We start from the raw sequence: 19851 nt of genomic DNA, 5'->3' as shown, positions 1-19851 counted from the left end.
CAAGATAAAAATTAAACAAAATACGATAGTGTTCTTTTTTGTAAGTTACCATTAGATATTTCTTGCATTCATTAAAGTGCTAAATCTAAGGCTTTTAGCTTTTAGAAATCCCTTCTCTTGTCCAGGTGTGGGTGATGGAGGCAGGACTGGTTGTGTTATAGAAATTGTGTTACTGAGCTCAAAAGACCCTGGCTGGTGCTCATGCCAGTCCTGTGTGTACACATGACACTAATTGTTTCAGGTCAATGTTTTATTACTTCAAATCAATGTTTTATTACTTCTTTTTGACCCTGAAGAAAAGGGTCAAAGGTTTTGTGAAATGATTATTTTTGTTGTTGATTTAAAGACTTCAAAGACATTTGGATATTTGAAGAAGGGGAACTCTTTGTCCCTTGCTGTTGTCTTTCAATGTCTCAGTGTTTTCCTACTTTAAAAACTATTGCTTCTTGCCAGTCAAGGTGTAATAGCAGAATAGGTAAATGCAGTGCTTGCCTACTCTCACAACAACATCACAATTGCAACTAAACTACAGAACAACCGTCATTGAGCATCACCTTAAGCCTAGCTGAACTGAAGTCCTACAACTAAGGACATACAGAAGCCACCTCAAGACTGGTAGGAGGGGTGGAGATGCAGAAGGGCTGGTTCCACACTTGCATGTGACCATTAAAAACTGGGAGCAATATCTCGGCTATGGAAGTCCCAGCCCCACACCAGGCTTCCCAGCCCAGGGTTTCAGTGCTGGGAAGAGAAATCCTTACAACTTCTGGCTGTGAAAAGTAGTGGAGATTGTGGCTGAGTGAGACAGAGGCACTGCAATCCCAGGTGCTTCACTTAAAGGAACATGTAGACTTACTCGCTGAGGGACTCACTCGCTCTGAGCTCCAGCACTGGGGAAGCAGCTCACAAAACACCAGGGATGTATAGGAAGGAACTGAGTTGTCTGGCTTTATGGCAAGGGCTAGAGAGGACCCTTTCTCCCAGAAGGAGGAGCTGGAGGAAGCCATTGTTTCTTTGTTGAGGCCTCCCCACTCGCAGCATGCAGACACAGGTGGCCACCATATCTGAATCTCCATCAACCTGGTTAACACTGTACATTCGCCATGCCCTGGTGATTCTGAGACCCTGTGCCACCAAACTTTCAGGCACACCTAAGCTGCTTCCAGTGACTTTTCCATACAAACGGCCTGCCTTGGCTCAAGCTACAGACTTTCCTAAAATCTCTCAAAGGTTCATAAAACCCAAACAAGCTCATTTGGCTTCAGCATGTCCTGTACCTTTTGCTGAGCAGCCCTAGGCCTGGCACTAGTTAGCCTCAGTTCACGTCTTGGCCTCTCGAAGCACCTCCAAGCCCCGCATGGGTGGTAGCCATCAGCAAACTGCCTTGTGGCTCATGCTAGGTAGACCTCGACCGGGCACAGGCTGTGGTTGAATTTGGCCTGCAGCGGGGTCCCTCCCAGGAGGATCAGGGCTGGCACTCACTGTGGCCAGCTTTGGACCCAGGCAGAGCATCACCTGGCCATCTCCAAGGATGACACACCTAAAGGGCAGACGGAGCAGGCACCAGAGTCCTGCTAAAGTGAGTCCTGCTCTGTAGGGTCAGCCCCTGCACAACAGTTCTTCCACTGTAGTCATGGCCAGGCCTCACAACCAATCATCCTGAGAGTCAGTCCCTCCTACTGGTGTGCAAACAGCAATTAAGGCTCAACTACAGCAGGAGGGCACACACAGCCCACACAAGGGACACACCTGGAGCACCTGGCTCATGTGACCAGGGAGGTTGTGCCACTGGGCTCCTCACAACAACTACTGCATAAGGCCACTCTTCTAAGATGGGGAGACATAACAGCTCTACCTAACACTTAGAAACAAACAGAGGGAGGTAGCCAAAATGTGGAGACAAAGAAACGTCCAAAATAAAAGAACAGAACAAAGCACCAGATAAAGAACTAAACAAAATGGAGACAAGCAATCTACCAGATGTGGAATTCAAAACACTGGTTATAAGGTGCTCAGTGATTTAAGGGAGAACTTCAACAAAGAGATAGAAAACATAAAGAACCAGTCAGAAGTAAAGAATACAATAACTGAAATGAAGAATGCATTAGAGGGGATAAATAGTAGATTACATGAAGCAGAGGATCGAATCAGTGATTTTGGAGGTAAGGTAGCACAAAACACCAAAACAGAACAGCAAAAAGAATCCAAAAAAATGAGGAGAGTCAAAGAAGGACCCAATAACCCCACATCTGGGAATTTATCTGAAGAAACCCAGAATGCTACTTCGAGGAGATGTGTGCATCCATATGTTCGTTGCAGTATTGTTTACAGTGGCCAAGATAAGAAGGCAGCTTGGGTGTCCATTGATGATGGATGAATGGCTGAAGAGGAGGTGGTACATATATACAAGGGAATATTGCTTGGCCGTGGAAGGGAATGGGTTCTTGCCATCTGCAGTGGTATGGATAGACCTGGAGGGTATTGTGCTGAGTGGAGTATGTCAAACAGAGCAAGACAGATGCAATGTGATTTCACTTATATGTGGAATCTAAAGAACAAAATAAACAAAAACCAAAACAGAAACAAACTCATAGATACAAAGAACGTGTGGATGGTTTCAATGGGAGAGGGATTAAATGGTGGGTAAAAAAGGGGTGGGATTGAGAAGTACAAATTGGTTGTTACTCAGTAGTCATGGTGATACAGGGTATGGCATAAGGAATATAGTCAATATTGTAATGACTATGTATGGTGTTCGGTTGATGCTAGGTAATTGAGGTGATAGATGGGAGGAGGGTTGGGGAGTATAGTTGAAAAAGGTGAAGGGATTAAGAAGTACAAATTGGTAGTTACAAAATAGTCATGGGGATGTAAAGTAAAGCATAGGAAATATAATCAATAATATGGTAATAACTATGTATAGTGCCAGGTGGGTACTAGACTAGTCAGGGGATCACTTCTTATATAAATTCTAACCACTATGCTGTACCACTGAAATTACTATAAAATAATATTGAATGTCAACTGTAATCGAAAAACTTAAAAAAGTGGTGGGGGAAAGGTGAAGGGGAATAAGAGGTCCAAATTTCCAGGTATAAAACAAATAAGTCATGGGGATGTAACATACATACAGTATAGGAAATATAGTCAGTAGTATTGTGATAATATGGTATGGTGATGATGGTGATCACTTCTTTAGGTATATAAATGTTGAATAACTATGATGGACACCTGAAACTAATATAATATTGTACGTTAGCTATATTTTAATAAAAATCTTAAAAAATAAAATAAAAACTGTTGCTTCTTTCCCTTAGAATAGAAATAACATGTAGTAATAAATAATGTTGAAAGCGCAAGTCTGCTCTTATCTCTCCCTGTCAGAGAACTGCTATTAACAGTTGGTTGTATTTTTCTCCAGACTTTTTTCAAAGCATGTTCTGATATATTATTATTTTATTATTATTATTATTATTACTATTATTATTTCTCAAGTAATAGTAAGTTTTCTGCATTTAAGTTGTGGCTATAATAATACAAATTCTATTGTGAAATGTGAATTTTAAAAAACCTGTCTGTTTTCAAAATAGACCTAGGAGTTAAGTGAGAATGTGTCTCGAAGGTTCAAGCATCATTTGCTTGTATAAGCTTATAAAATGAGATGTCTCTTCCCAGAACTGGTAAATATTTGTCTTGCATGAGTCATTTGATTAGCTTATATATTAAAGGGTAAATATAAACCCAAACTCATTTTTATTAAATGTGGTGAAGAGGATGGATCAAGAAAAAGGCCACCTAACAGGAAAGATAAGGTCTCTTTTGCTTTCTGCTTATCAATTGTTATTGAGGGATTGACATCACAGTAATTCCAAGCAAACCTCTTTTGTTCTGGAAACTCTGGAAAACAGGCCAACAGTAATGTGCCAAGAGAAGGTGACTCATAGATAAATATGTAAATCTTTACAGCCCCTGCTCTACTAGTAACTGGCATGCGCATCCTTAGTGAGGATTTAATGAGCTTTTTATTCCTGTTGGAAAAAGTGACATCTCACTTACACAGAGGGACAATTACACTGTCATCAGCAACAGGAAGGATTGCCCACTGGAGTGATCTGATATAACAAGATGCTTTTTGTTTGTTGTTTGTTTTCCTGTAGCTTTCCATAGGCCCATCTTTAGGTTCTTCCCTTGAACCCATTCATTGCTACTACCTCCAGTAGTGGATATTAAATACTTCATTGCCTGTTAGGTATCTGTGCTGCCCAGCTTTGGAGCAGGTTCTTGGAGGTGCCCTCTGTGGCAGGCTGTAGCTCTGGTTGCTCGGGGAATACTTGAAGTGGTTGTATTTGGGGGATAGGGGCTCAGGAAGAGCAGCTCTTTACCACCTGGGGTACAGAAGTATTTCAGTCTTTTCACAGTTGGCGTGGAGGTACCATCAGTAGTGACTGCACATTTGCCCTAACATCTGTTTTAAAGGATTTGACTAATTTCCATGAGCTATTTTTAAGCACTATGAGGGTCATTTGAATTGTTTTTCCCAATGATACTATTAAAATGTTCCTAATTCACAAAATGTTATAAGAATATGTGTCATTTCTTTGGTACTTGGCACTCAGGGAATAGCACTATATGAATATCTCTATATTCACACTCAAAAAAGGAAGCATTCACTCATTTATTCCCTGAACAAATACTTTTTGAGCATCTGCTACACTGCTCCAGTGTAAGGGTTACAGCAGAGAACAAAAGAGGTAAAGTCTCTGCCCTCATGAAGTTTGTATTCTGATAGAGGAGACAGATCACAAACAAATAATTATATAATGTCAGGAGATAAGTACTATGAAGAAAAGTAAATAGGGCAAGGGAGAGAAAGGAATGGGACTGATGGGGTGAGCGGCCATTTTATATAGCATGGTCAGAGAAGACCCTATCAACAAGATGGCATTTGAGCCAACATCTGAAGGAAGTAACATGTGAGTACATCGGGGTAAAGGTGTTCTTGATAGAAAGGACAGCAGGTGCCAAGGCCCTGGGGCTGAAGTGCGCTTGGTGTATTCAAGGAACAGCAGAGAAGCTACTACACTGTAGCAAGGGGAGATGGGGAAAAGTAGAAGGAAATGAGGTCATAGAAAGAAGAGGGAGGTAGAGGGCAGGCAGAGCATGTCAGACCTACTAGCCATGGTAAGAAATTTTCTTTTAAGAGAAATGGGAAATCATTGGAAGTCATTTTGAGCAGGGGAGTGATATTATGTGACTTATTGTTAAAAAGATTACTGACTGTTGTGTAGAAAATAGACTGAGACAAAGGCAGGAAGATCAGTTGAGAAGCTGCTGTAATCATCCATCCGAGAGAGGATCGTGGCTTTGACCAAAACAGTGGCAATGGAGGTGACGACAAGAGGTCAGATCTTGGGAATATATTAAAGGTAGAGACAACGAGGTTTGCTAATGCATTAGAAGTGATATGTGAGAGAGAGTCAAGGATGACTCTGAGTGTAAAGAAAACTAATGAAGTATCTCCTGACTCATCAAGCAGAACCAGTCTTGCCTCTATTTCTATTTATCACATTATATTGAAATGACATGTTTATATGTCTGCTTCCTTACTAGACTCTGAACTTCTCAAGAGCACAACCTGGATCTTATTGATGAATGATGAGGTTTTTATTATTCCTGAAGGTGGAAGAGAAAGTGAGGATTAGAGAGTATCCTGCATTACAGGAAAGTGGAAGGGCGAGGAAGGTAGTCAAGTGAGCAGCGTCAGCTGGGGAGCCTGACAGGCTTGGGTTTGAATCATGGCTCCAGCACGTGAAGCTGTGGGACTTTGGGCAAGTTGCATTAACCTTCTTCAGACTTAGAGTCTGTGAAATGGGAATGATAGTAATAATATCCACCTCACAAAGTGGTTATGAAAGAAAAAAGAAACCCTCTTCTCATTAGCAATCACTTCTTTTTTCCCCCTTGCCCAGCCCCTGGCTTCCACAAATCTACTTACTATCTCTAGATTTATCTATTCACAATATTTTATGTAAATGGAATCATGCAATACGTAGCCTTTTGTCACTGGATTCTTTCATTTAGCATAACGTTTTTAAGGCTCACCCATATTGTAGCATGTATCAGTACTTCATTGCCATTTGTGGCTGAATGATAATTCGATTATATGGATATAGCACATTTTGTTTATCCATTTATCTGTTGATGGACATTTGTGAGTTTTGAGTTGTTTCTACCATTTGCCTACTAGGAATAATGCTATATATAAGAACATCCATTTATAAGTTTTTATGTGGACATATGTTTTCAGTTCTCTTGAGTTTATACAGTAGTCCCTTGGTTTCCATGGGGGATTGGTTCCAGGACCCCTGTGGATACCAGAGGTCCTTTATATAAAATGACACAGTATTTGCATATAAACTACCTAATTATATTACAATAATACAGTGTAAATGATATGTAAAGTCTATTGTTTAGGGAATAAGGACAAGGGAAAAAAGTGTACATGTTCAGTACAGATATAATCATTGTAGGTTTACCTACATAGTACATATCCGTGTGTAAGTCTTAACACTTTTTTTGTTAGCATTAGCATTTTTCCTAAGTATTTTTTTTGATGCTACTATAAATGGAATTCTTTCCTTAATTTCGTTTTCAGATTGCTCACTGCTAATATATAAAAACACAATTGATTTTTGTATATTGATCTTTTATCCTGCTCTATAGAAAGTTTTAACTTTACTTAGGAGCAGAAGTGACATTGGAAATGTTTTCAACAGGGCCAGGAAATGTGTCTGTTGTATGCCATCTGGTCAAATAGATCAGTGACAAAGTTACCACCCATAAGCCATCTACTGTGTTGTTTCCTGTGCTGAAAACTTCTCAATAGCTTCCAGCTGCGCTTCCAACAACAACAAAAACCACAGCAGAATCCCTAGCATGGCCCTTGTCTATCCTACAGCCCCATCCCTCGTTGCTCTTCCTGGCGCTGTGTCCTGCAGCCACACAGGCATCCTCTACTTGCTCTAAATCACCAAGCCTTAGGGTTTTGATTTATAATGTTCCTCTAGCCTGGTCACTATCCTCCTGGACAATTACTACTAGAAAAGGTAGTTTTCTTCCTAGTAGATAAAACTGTCATTTTCCCAATGTTTATAAATAAATGTCTGTCCCACTAGATAGATCATGTCTATTGTTCCTACCTGTGTCATCAGCACCTGGCACAGCACCTGGCACGTTACTGGAGCTTGGTAAAGGAAGTGGATAAACTATAAGACAGGCACTTTACATACTTGGTCTCACTTAACCTTAGGATACACTTTACAAATGAGGAAACTAAGTTTGATGAGGTGTACTGGCCCAAGGTCACACCGCTAATAAGTAACAGAGGCATATTCCAGTGAGATCAGTTTGATTGTTCGAGAGTTTAAATTAACTCCTACAAGAGAGAAGTGCTCATGTTTTGATTTGTTTTCCAGTGGAGACTTTTCAGAAACTGCAGAAGGCAAAGGATATTCTGACTAATGACGAGAGCCGAGCCCGCTATGACCACTGGCGAAGGAGCCAGGTGTCGATGCCATTCCAGCAATGGGAAGCTTTGAGTGACACGGTGAAAACGGTAGGCTTCTCTCTGGGATGAAGGGAATTTATGAAGCTCAGGCTTAGATGTCTTCATGTAGTAGCTTAAACAGTCAATAAGAAACAGGAGTGAGAAGACCAATAAGCTGGTAGAACCTGGATGTAACTGAATGTCCACAAAATCCTATGAAGGAAAATTTAATGCCAGAAGATCCCATGGTTTCATTTGTCAGTCTCTGTCTCGTTGGCTGTTTGATTCATTATATACACTCCCCATTATCATTTACTGTTTTATACATTCTGATATCTGTGCTTCTCAAGTTGCTCATATGATCCTGCTGAATTTTGAACCATTGCCAGTTCATCTCCTCCATCCTTTTAGTTCCTATCAGCCTGTTGTTCTCTTCTCAAGGCTTATAAATTCCATGAAAAAACAGGGCCTGATTAATCAAAGAAACCTATAAGCTATTTGTAAATTATTTCTGTTATAAATTCTGGTGAAAGAGTTATTGAATAAATGCAGAGGGACTTTAAACCATTGTGTTCTCTGTCTTCATGTCATTAAAAAACCTAGATATCAAGATAATCACTATATTTAATATGTTATATATTTATTTTGTGTTTAGGTTGACCTTTATGTATTATAGAGAAAATGTAATTTTAAATGTTTCTGTATTCTTTGGCATGACTTATTATCCAGATTTATTTCTACAGGGGCATTTTTCTATGACATGAGACTTACAATACAAAAGTTACCTTACAGGCAAGTCTTCAGGGACACTTGTTAGAATTAGTCTACAAAGTGATTCACATCTTTTAAATTATAGCCCCTCAGCGTTGTAATTTAAATTTTCTTCATAATGCTTTTTATTTTAAGAAGACTTGAGCAAATTGTTTTTCCATTGATAAAAGATCTGTGAAGGAGGGTCTTTGAAGTAATGGGGAAGAACAATGCAAAACTCTCAAAGTACATGGTTAACGCCTCTCTATATAAAATATAAACTGTTGCTTTATCATTTTGGAATGAAGTGTATATTCATCTGATTTCTTTAAGGTGGGTTAATTATTTATGAAAGACTAACCATATGACTAATGAATATATGCCCAGAATAACTGGAGAGATTATTTTAAAAATATGTTAACTTTACATACTCAAAAGTAACATTTTTTTCTTTTATGTTGTGTATATCTGAAATTCCTTGTTGGCACTGACTGAATAAACATTGTTCTACCTCCTCTGCATAACCCTATTTCCATTCTTCTGTGTGTGACACACTATAACTGCAACTGAATTAGTGACCCTTGCTATTCTAATGCCTTTTGATTTATATAGTTCATTTTTCTTGATGAATCACTGAACTCTGTTACTTAATTTTAACCGCTAATATCAAGTTAGCTGCGGATATTTTAAAAACTCTTTTCCAAATCTCTTCTCTAATTTATATCGCCAATGTCTTTCCATTAAACACTAATTTCCTGTCTCCAGACATCATTTCCTCTTTGAATTTAGCTTAACCACGAACTGTTGAGGTCTTATAATTACATTTCAGATCTTACTGGTTGCATCATTTGTTTTGTCAGCAAAATTGAAATACGCGTAGTATGCTGGGCTAGCATTTGGTTTTAGATTTATTCTTATTATGGTACAGAAATAATGAGATGCGTATCTTTCTGTCTCAATAGCAGTGGTGTTTTTTTCTTGCACACTCTTCTTTGTTTGGGCTAAACCTTGTTGTTTCTGACTTGCTTTTGTTTCCCTTCCTCAGTAGACTTTGAATCCCATATGCCAACTTTTCATGTTTTGTACCTCATTCTTTAGACTTTCCGTAAATTTTCTTTCATTCCTTTGTTCTCATCCTCACGGTGACTTCTGCATGTGAAAGCCCCACCTCTCTCTATAACATTTTAATTGTTGCTTTCTGTATTTGTGCATTTCATTTGTTTTTCCTTTCACATTCACTACTCCAGAGAAATTAATAATTGTCATACCTAGTGTTGGTCATCTATCCTTTTGTAGATAAACATCACCATTAGGGTGTTTGGGTTAGGTATATTACATGTGCCATCCTGACAATAAAATGGTTATAACTTAGGGTTTGGATTTTAGGTGACATTTATCTAACACACATCTTTATTTTCGCTGGTCCTTACACACTTATAGATTGTTAAATATCATAAAGTTCCTACCTTTCACATCGTTCAGCCTGTGTTTCTGCTTTTTATTTAAGCAGTATAATGCTTCTGGAAGGAAAAGTATTGGTTGGGAAACAATGTTAATCCTAATGTCTTCAAAGTAGTGATGCTGGCTTGAATCCCCCGAGTGGTGACTCAAGCCATAGCGTAAGAAGGTTCTTGGCTTCACGTAGGAAAGAATTCAAACGTAAGCCCATATAGAGTTTAAAATGAAAGTAAGTTTATTTAGCAGAGTGTAAGAAAAGAAAGGCCGCCCCACGGACAGAGTGACAGAGTGGCAGTCTCTAATTGCTAGTGGAAGAGAGACCTCCCCGTAGGGCTAGTGTTTATATGTGCTTATTGTTTCTAGGGAACATTTCTTGGTATGGAGAACTTTCTCAAGGTACAAGAAGAACAGGGGCAGGTTTACCTATAACTTTTTGTAAGGTACAGCCTGTGACTAGTTTGTAATAGGCTTGATTATGGGAATGGCCATGACACTGAATCTCTGCTCAATAAGCTTCGGATGGTCTGTTCTGTGTGATTAATTAACATCTGCTTGAGTTCTGTGTCCTGGAGCACGTCAATAGCAGGCTTGGAATCTAACTTCCCAGTTCTTTCCTTTGTAAAAATAGTCCTCAGGCCCCTTCCCTATATTAGTAGGATGAATCACAGTGCATTTTTACAGCATCACAGGTTCATGTCATGGGAATCTCCTTTAGGAGAATTCCTCAAATGAGCCACAGCTTCAGGGTGACACACTTCTATCCTCCAAGAATGATGAGACTGTAACTGGTATTTTTTTTTCTCCGCTCTAGGTGCCTGTCACTTCACTAGCTATTTATTTTTCTCTTCCCTTTTAGAAGTTCCTCCAGATAGTTTAATTAGTAAAAATATTATAAGAATGCATTCAGGTCAGTGTTGGAAGATTAAATTTAGTTATGTGACGTTGGTTAAAAAAAGGGGGGTATAGGAAAGGGAATGGGGTGAGGGCTTCTGTACCCATGGCCTTTGGGATCTTGGGATAACTTGAAAACACACCTTTCTAGCTCAAAGAATCTTAGGAAAATTCATCATCATGTTAAATTTTTTTTTAAGTAATAGTCAGTGTTTATTAATCTTAACCAAATCCCAGGAATTATTCTATATGTTTTACATGTTAAATGGTTTTAACCCAAGGGATGTTACATGTTAACGGTTTTAATCCAGGGTATGAATGATGCTCCCTCTAGCTCCAAAGTATATGGGAGAATGCCTTCTGGATGGCTGTGGGAAAGTGGTTGCACCAAAGCCACAGTCAAAAATAAAGCGTTGAGAAAAACTCTCATAAGCTGTTAAAACTGTCTCATGCCATATTAATCACTATAAATTTTATAAAGAGTTAATAGACACACATTTTTGGTGAATGTATTGTTTGACAAATTGCTTCTGGAGGGCTTGTTGGGTCTGCGAGTCCCCCTCACATGCACCTGTTTGCCTACTGTTTCTGGTTGGCTGAGGGAGGTATCCTTGGGGTGAGTCCAGTTGGCTACAGACTACCCGGGAAGCTTCCTATTATGCCTGTATAGGCAGGGTGTCCAGCCGGCTGGGAAGCAGTGTGCAGTGCAACACTTCCTGGGCCTGTTCAGAAGGCAGTCTGTTCTAATTGGGTGTTATCCAAAAGCAAATCCTGAATCACCCAAGTAAGTGAAAAATTTATTCCTGGAGATCCAGGATGAAAATAACCCATCAATTCTGAGTAGTTATTCAGCTGATAACATGGCTCACCTGAGTACCGGGTTTTTTTCCTATTTGTCTCAATGTTTACTGGAATGTGGACCCAATTTTTTTATATTCTGGTGTTGACTAAGGTCCAGAATGTAAGAAAATGGCTCCCTAGATAGCAAACAAACAAAACAACAAACAACCCATTAAGGGAAGCTGGTAAACAAGTTAATTGAGAAGGCAGAACAACAACATGCCAGTTTCCCAGAGTGTAGGACAGTGGCCTTTACACCCCAAGCTGGGAGTCTGTTTAGTGTTAGTTCACTCCATGCACACAGTGGTTTTCTGTCTGGTGCAGTTCACTATTCTGCTGTACAGATTCTCCCCTTCCTAGTCTTCCTCTTTGTCTCTATCAACTACTATCATTTGATATTTTTATTGATGCTATTCTAATTGAACTGAGTCACTCCACAATATTTGATGTTAAATATTGTTGTGCCCAATTAATATACTAGTGGACCTGAGAAATGCATTCCGTGGATACAGAAATGAATGATCTCATTGTGTCCCAGCAAAGCAGGCTGTTTAGCGTCACTCTTACGTTAGTCCCTTGATTGAACTATAATACAAAGCATGAGAAGTGCTCGTATAGAAGGTTAGATACGGGTTGGATTCTTCCTCTGCGCATTTCTTTAATTGGGATCAGTGGATATGGAGGTCTGATAATAAAGTACTTTATTCTGATTTACTCCTAAAGGGGATGGATGAGTAAGACTACTATCTCAGAATATCTTTTCACTGAGGGTTTTCAAAGCATTTACTGTAGGTGAGTCATTAGTCTTCACCACCCGTCTAAGGCAGACTGTAGGCACTTATTCCAAGAGAGAAGTGCAGAGGGACAGAGTTAATATATCGTGTACAGGCCGTGTGGCAGACCTGTGACTCTTACAACTCACATTTTCAGGTCTCTGGGCCCTGAATTCTTGATTTTTTTACTCTCTGTTTTTCACTAACCTTCCCAATATCCTTTCCACTCCACAGAGGTCGCCACTAGCCAGCCTTGTCTAGTCTGGCCATATGTGAAAAGCCCAAGAAACCAAACAAACAAAACAACAACAGACTCAAACCAAAAGGAGGTTATTTTTCACAGTATCTGAGGTCATTTCCTCTTTTTAAAATTAACGTTTTTATCTTGAAAAAAAAACTTATAGAAAAATGTATAACACTTACATTTACAATTTAACAAATGATTGTGAAGTGTATACTCTGTAACCATCCCTCCTAACACACATTACTCGCAACCAGAAGCTCCTCCCTTATGTATTTTTACAATCATAGTGACACTTAATTTTTAAAATCTAATTTTTTCTAATTGTATATATTGGGAAAATTTCCTGAGGCGTACTGAAACTGACCTCCAAAGGAGGACAGGGCTGAGAGACTAAAGGAAGAGCCTGACAACTGCACAATTAAATAGTTCATAAAGGGAACTTATGGACAGAAGCAGAGTCTTGGGCATCAGAAGACGTTGGATCTCCACACCTAAAAGGGGATGGGGGCTTGACATGTATACATCCTCCTGGCTTCTGCTGTGAGGCCAGTGTTAGTGCTACTGAGACAGGTGGTAAGAAGTTGTGGTATCTTTCTAAGCTCTTTAGGATGCTGATTTCTGATGAACACCCCCCTACCCCCACCTGGCTACTGGTTGCTTGGATGAGACAACTTGGTCATGTACACAAGTAATATTTGGCTACCACCTCCCTATGTTGTTTTGTTCAAAACTGGTTAATAAAGTGATGCTCTCAGGCAGAAGTTGGCAACCCCAGTATTTTAAGATAGTTCTGAATTTTCAGAGAAGTGCACTATAGATGAAAAGCGATGCCCCTTGCATCATAGGGCATGTGTGTAGTAATGGCAGCGGCCCCTTTGGTGGTTCTGGCACAGTTTTTAATATGTCACAACTTCTGAGCTTATTCAATAACCCTTAGACTTCAGAAAATCAGTGTTTTGGTTTAGTTGCTTTGCTTTATTTTATTGAGCATAATGTTTTCAAGGTTTATCCACATTGTACACGTTTGTTCCTTTTTATGGTCAAATAGTATTCCATTGTATGGATAGACCTCATTTTTGTTTATCCATTTATGAGTTGATGGACATTTGGGCTGTTTCCATCTTTTGGCTTTTTGTAAATGAACATCCATTCATGTATAAGTTTTTTTTTTTTTTTTTTGAACACTTGTTTTCAGTTCTTTTGGGTATATACCTAAGAATGGAATTGCTAGGTCATATGGTAATTCTGTGTTCAACTTTCTGAGGAGACATCTAATTCTTTGAACCTCTCTGAGGCTGGTCCCTTTGCTCTGTACCATAATACGGATTTCTCTTTATATCGTTAGTCTTCCAAATCAGGGAAGATTAATAAATATCTGGATTAATTGATTAATATCTGGTTAATAGCCAAGTCTAACATTCTGATAATTAGCATTATAACAGTAGATCAGGTGTTACCACATATCAAATTTTGGACATAGAAAACTATATTGATTTTATGTGTCTGCTTTGAATTAATATAGTCAATGCACTGGGCTGTCAGAAGTAAAAAAGATCTGATGCTGGAAGAATCTGACCAGATTCATCCCAACAAGGTTGCAAATGAAGAATGGAATGAACAAAGAGAAATAAAGAAAGAGGAGCTGGGTTCCACCACAGAGAAAATGGAGCAAAAAGAATCTGAGTCCCTGGAGATGTCACTTTCCCCACAAAATCCAGATTCTTCAAGTAAGTCATGTCACATAGCTTTGCAGAATAGAGAAGGTCTGAGACTTGCCAAATTTGGGGATTGATTTGGCACCTTAAAAGAAACTTCCTTAGCATTAACACAGAAACTAAAAGATCCATTCCTCAGTACATTCCTGGCAAAGGAAACTGAGATATTTCTGGGACTGTCTTCCTCTCCACTGAAATACTGCTAGCTGACATTTATTGGGTGTGTACTCTGTGCAGGAATGCTTTTACATATGTTATTTTACGTCTCTTTTCTCATGTAATATTTCTTTTACATATATTTATTTATGTAAACCTCACTAGAAGTTTGTGAGGTTGGTACCAATATTATTCTCATTTTACAGATGAGAAACAGAAGCCCAGGGAGGTTGGGTAATTAAGGCTCTATAAGCTGGTATGTGGCAGGGCAGAGGTCTGAATTAAGACAGTTCGGCTTCAGAGCCTGTTTCTAAGTCACTACACTGTCTTGAGAAGATTCTTTATCTGTAAATAGCTCTGTAGACACCCCGAATCATTTATAGATCCATTGAAGCCAGGTAATAGGGGGAGTTTAACTCCTGGCTCCCAAGCTACACATCCTAGTTCTACTACTTATTATCTGTATTACCTGGTAAAAGTTAGCTTCTCTAGACCTCAGTTTCCTCATCTACAAAATAGAGATCATCATGGTACTTTCTCATTGACTTATCATGAGGATTAAATGAGAAGATCCATGCAAAATGCTTAGCACAGTGATTTGCTTATAGCAGGCCCTCTGTGAATGTGAACTGTTGTTATTTCTGTTGGTCTTTTTAGCTGGCCCACTGTGGTTGTCTTGTATAGATAGGTGTGTTACGTACACAGACTGTAATTGTCCTTCAAATTCTTACTTGATTTTCAGGGTTGTGATACAACACCCCATTAGATTCTAGCCTTGAAGCAGAAGGTTCCTGAACATCCTTGAATACTTAGTAAAAGATAGTTAGATAGTTTGTGGTGAATTAGTCTTTCTAGAAATAGTTCCTTCAAATCTTTCTTTGGCGAGAACTCTTAAATGCTCACTACTTTCTGGGAATAAAGATTCTTAGAGCTCGGTTGAGGTGTCTGTGCCGGTTCCCTGAGAGATCTTTTATCGTCTAGACGTTGATTGCATCAGGCTCGTAACTAGAAATGCTTGTAGCCACCTGATCAAAGCGGAAGCCCAAATGTCAGGAACACAGTGTTTTGAGCAAACACACATACTCGTACAAACAGCCACTCACATGCACACACAGGCAAAAGTGTAGATGTTTCTCCATTCAGCCCTGGAAGATTCAGATCTGTCCCTCCCTAACCCTTGGAGCCCTTTAGGACTTTGTTTTGGGTTCAGACTTAATCTGAGTTCACCAGCACTGGGGAAATTGGACTCTTCAGAGACTCAGGCATGACGCTGAGGCCCCACTTGAATCCCTTGTGTTAGATTCTCTGAAATTTTCTCTTTCTTTTAAAAAAGTTATTTAGCTATTTAAAAAAACCCAAATAATGAGCTTGTCATTAAAAACTTCAAAGAATCATATATAAACAATAACTTAGTGTCTTCCCCAGTCTGCCATCCTTCTCTGCTTCTACTTCTTGAAGTAACCAGTGCAGATGCCTAGGTGTGTCTCCTTCCACACAGTTCTCTATGCTAATACAAGCATATATAAGTACAGTGTACGTTCACTTATGAGAGCTTTAAAATGAAAGAACAGGTATACTAAGTGCATTCCTGTATGTTACGTAGTGGCTAAGAGCACAGATTCTGCAACTAGATCCCAGCATTTCCACTGATGAGTTGTGTGACCTTGGGCAAGCGAGCAGAGATGAAACAAGGGGTTCTGTGCAAAGTAACCTCACAGGGTGATCTGATCATAAATTCCTACTTGGGTAGGTCATGGTGGGTAGTCACGCCCCAGGGCTATGACTTTTTTAGTAAAAGGATTATCTGCTTTAAGCAAGCCCTGTCCATGGTTTCTGTGCATCTGGGTTAACACGCCTTTGAAATGCCTCTTTCCAGACCCCTCCTTCTAATGCATGACCGCCATTGAGAAAGCATATAATCTTAACCTGTAACCTTATCCCTGCCTTGCTTTCTCCCACCTTCATGTAATCTTCCGATATTCCTTCCTTAATCGCAAAAAGAAACTGCAAACTTATCCTTGGAAGCATTTTTCTCATTCTGTTGAGATCTTGCTTCCATATTCAAATAATTAAAAAAAAAATTCTCTACAGGTTTGGACATTCTTATGTTGACACGAGTTAGCCTCTCTGTATCTGAGTTTTCTTATCTATATATAATGGTTAAAATATTAATGTCTACATCATAAGATTTTTCTTTTTTCTTTTAAGGAATAAATAACTTAATATACATAAAATATTCAGCTTTACCAAACCCTTCGTGGCTTCTCACATAACTTTCCAGCATATTTGTTAATTTCCTCAACTAGTGCTTGATCCTGACTTTGGGGTTTGCCATTTGCTGCCTCTTCTGTGATAAGCAGCCATCAGATAGTCCCCATCATCTTCTGATTCTTCGTTGCAACCAGTAAAATATGGGCACGGCAAGACCATCTCACTTTTTCTTTCCGTTTAAATATGCAATAAATATGGCTTCTGATAAACACAATTTTAGAATCAAATAGTTTTGTATAACATCCTGGAGTGAAACCAACAACAAAAGTCAAATGCAGCAGATGCTGTTGATATGGAGTCAGTCCTGTCCTTGGGGCATCTACCTGCCCAGGCATCGCCAACTCTATGGCTTCTCTTAGCCACTTGCATTAAATTCTTGTCTGGGGGTCTGTTTCTAGGGGAACCCAAACTAGAAGACACCTTTTTCAAACTACAAAATAACACTTATCTAATATAGAGATGTGAGAAAATATGGTCAAGCAAAAGGAAGAAAATGCAACTTGTAATCTTACCACCTAAAGAACACATCTATTACTGATCTTTTGGTATATTTTTATATATGTTAGTATACCTAAAACTAAAAGATCATATTGTACATATTTTGTGTGTGTGTTTCAATTACAGGTTGTCACAAAGAATTTCCTTTTTGCTTTTTCCCCAAATGGAATTTCTTTAGGATTGTTTTCTCTAATAATTCTAAAGAAAGTGCAAACAGATCTTGTTTTTCTGAGATAACCGCTGTCAACTATTGTGTGTATATATTTTCCCAACTAGATATTTAGATAATATTTTAAAATGCCAATAGAAGCATAATTTTATGTTTATTCAGTAAACTGCTTTGTCATTAGCAGTATTATAAACAAACCAAAAAAATGACACAAGGCATACTTGTTCATTGTAGAAAAATAAGAAAAGACAGATAAACAAAAAAATGGGTATAAGAAATGAAAATCACATCTATTCTAACTATCCAGGGATAACTACTGTTAACATTTAGGGATAATTTCTTGTAGACTTTTAAAATCTCTTACATAAATACTCATGTAAATAAAGAATTTAAGAATGAAATCATACTTTCTAAACTGTTTTCTAACTGCCTGTCACTTAGCAATATGTTAATGAGCATTTTTCTGTGACTGTAAACATTAAAAATTGTTAATGACTATCTCAAAGCTTTTTCACCAACTTTCTATTGTTGAAGATTTAGAATGTTTCTTGATTTTTAAAAACATATATACATGGTATCATGATAAACTTCCTTATCGTTAAACCCTTGAGCACATCCATGATTATTTCCTTAAGATAAATTTCTTGAAGTAGAATTATTGGGTTAGAAGTTATACATTTTAATGAGTTTGATAAATATTGCCAAGTTGCCTGCCAGAAGAGTTTTGCCAATTTACGCTTCCTCTAGTAGAGAAGGAAAATGACCTTTCCTCTAATTTTCAACAAAGTTGTTTTTAGAATAAAAAATAAATCTTACTATCATGGAATAAATTATTTGTATTTCCAGGGATCTTTTACCATTGACCTTTTATTTTTGGCAGCTGTTTGAACGTCTTCCAATTTCTTTGCAGGTAAATTATCAAAATTCCCACTGGAGGCACCTTTTATTATTAAGTTTAAGCATGTGAGGTCCTCTCATCCATGTAAACTAATTCCTGTTCGTAAGAATTCAAAGTCTGCTTAAGTTAATCAGTTTCTGTAAGATATTAATAATTCATACCAAAGACTTGCCCTTACGTTTTACTTATTGCAGTGAAATCTTATCACCAAGCTGTTTTACTATTATAAGCTTGACTTCTTTTTCCCTACCTCTGATTTTAAAATCTCCTCTCCTCTAAAGGTTTTTCAGACATGAACTGTTGGCACCTTCGTTTCCGCTGGTCTGGGGATGTTCCTTCAGAACTCCTGAGGAAATTCAGAAACTATGAAGTATGAAATATCCCTGATCTATAGAAGAGAGAATGAGCAAGCAAGACCACCTTCTGTGCTGCCAACATTCAGTCTTTGTTGAAACCTTAAAAATGTCCTTTTTATATATCATGTTTGTGAATCGCTCAGTACTGATGATTGCTCCATCCTTGAACCCATTCTCACAATGTGTTTTTTAAATGAAAAAAATTTCAGAAGACAAGTTTCTTTCACTATTTGAATAAATGAAGGCTGTTAGATCCAGAGTAAACTGTATTATATGTGTTTTCCTGTTAATTATGTTATTTCTAGAAATCCATTTAAAAAATTGATCTCTGTATTTAAATATTTCATTGACATATGGTGATCTATTTCTGTTAGTGCTGGATGTAAAAGAAATGTTTTCTGACCCTGGACTTAAAATGAAATGTGAAATTACTTGCCTAAACCTCATAGAATGATAGAAATAATTTTCCCAAAGTGCATAATGAATTTATAATCCAACTGTATTTTGAAAATAATTTGAATAGGTATGTCGGCTTTAATTTTAATAATTATAAACTTAAGAGGTTATTATGTATTTGAGGAAACATGTTTTGCCAGATTTCTTTTGTTATATATATAGCAAGTGATCAGAAATTTACTTTCTTACAGTTTGAAGACTGCAAGTCTAAGATCAAGGTGTCGGCAAGTTTGGTTTCTTCTGAGGCCTCTTGCCTTGGTTGGCCGATGGCTGGCTGCTTTCTCACTGTGTCCTCACATGGCCTTTCTCTGTGCAGCACATGCCTGCTGTCTCTTCCTCTTATAAGGACAAATGGGTTAGGGCCCTGCCCTAACAGCCTCCTTTTAACTTAATCACCCCTTTAAAGACCTTATCTCCAAATAACGTTATATTCTGAGGTACTGGAAAGTGGGACTTCAATATATGAATTTTGGGGGAACTCAAGTTCATAACATAGGTGACAACTTTTTTTTTTTTTTTTTAGACAAATGTAATCTTGTGTTGGTTCCCTTGATTTTATTTGAATTTCTACTGTTTTGTCAAATATGAAAGTCAGGGCCAGCTGTTTAAAGAATTATCTCTATCAATATTTTACCAATGCAATAAAATGTGATTTGGCATTGTTACTATATCTGCAAATTTTACTTCAAAAATAAAAAATACATGAAAAAAATGAAGCATGTTAAATTAATAAAATGAGGTTTACAACTACAGTTGCCTGTCATAATGCCTGCCTGGCCTAGGTAGGCACGCAAATAAATACTAGATTGAATAAGTGAATTTTTAAATCT

General features: G+C 38.2%; 1 protein-coding gene across 1 annotated transcript in view; it reads left to right on the top strand.

The window, feature by feature from the left end:
• DNAJC12 (DnaJ heat shock protein family (Hsp40) member C12) overlaps window positions 1-19540 on the top strand; it is a 62878-nt gene extending 43338 nt beyond the window's left edge. Inside the window, exons 4-6 of the mRNA XM_019731770.2 lie at window positions 7476-7615; window positions 14025-14229; window positions 18491-19540. Of these exons, the coding sequence (XP_019587329.2) occupies window positions 7476-7615; window positions 14025-14229; window positions 18491-18585 (440 nt within the window). The 3' untranslated portion in view covers window positions 18586-19540. The remainder of the gene's footprint in view (window positions 1-7475; window positions 7616-14024; window positions 14230-18490) is intronic.
• The last annotated feature ends 311 nt before the right edge of the window (window positions 19541-19851 follow it).

Source organism: Rhinolophus sinicus, linkage group LG07, assembly GCF_036562045.2.
Source record: "Rhinolophus sinicus isolate RSC01 linkage group LG07, ASM3656204v1, whole genome shotgun sequence".
Taxonomy (NCBI): Eukaryota; Metazoa; Chordata; class Mammalia; order Chiroptera; family Rhinolophidae; genus Rhinolophus; species Rhinolophus sinicus.
The sequence above is the reverse complement of the archived record's forward strand: the minus strand, read 5'-3'. Positions and strand labels throughout refer to the sequence as shown.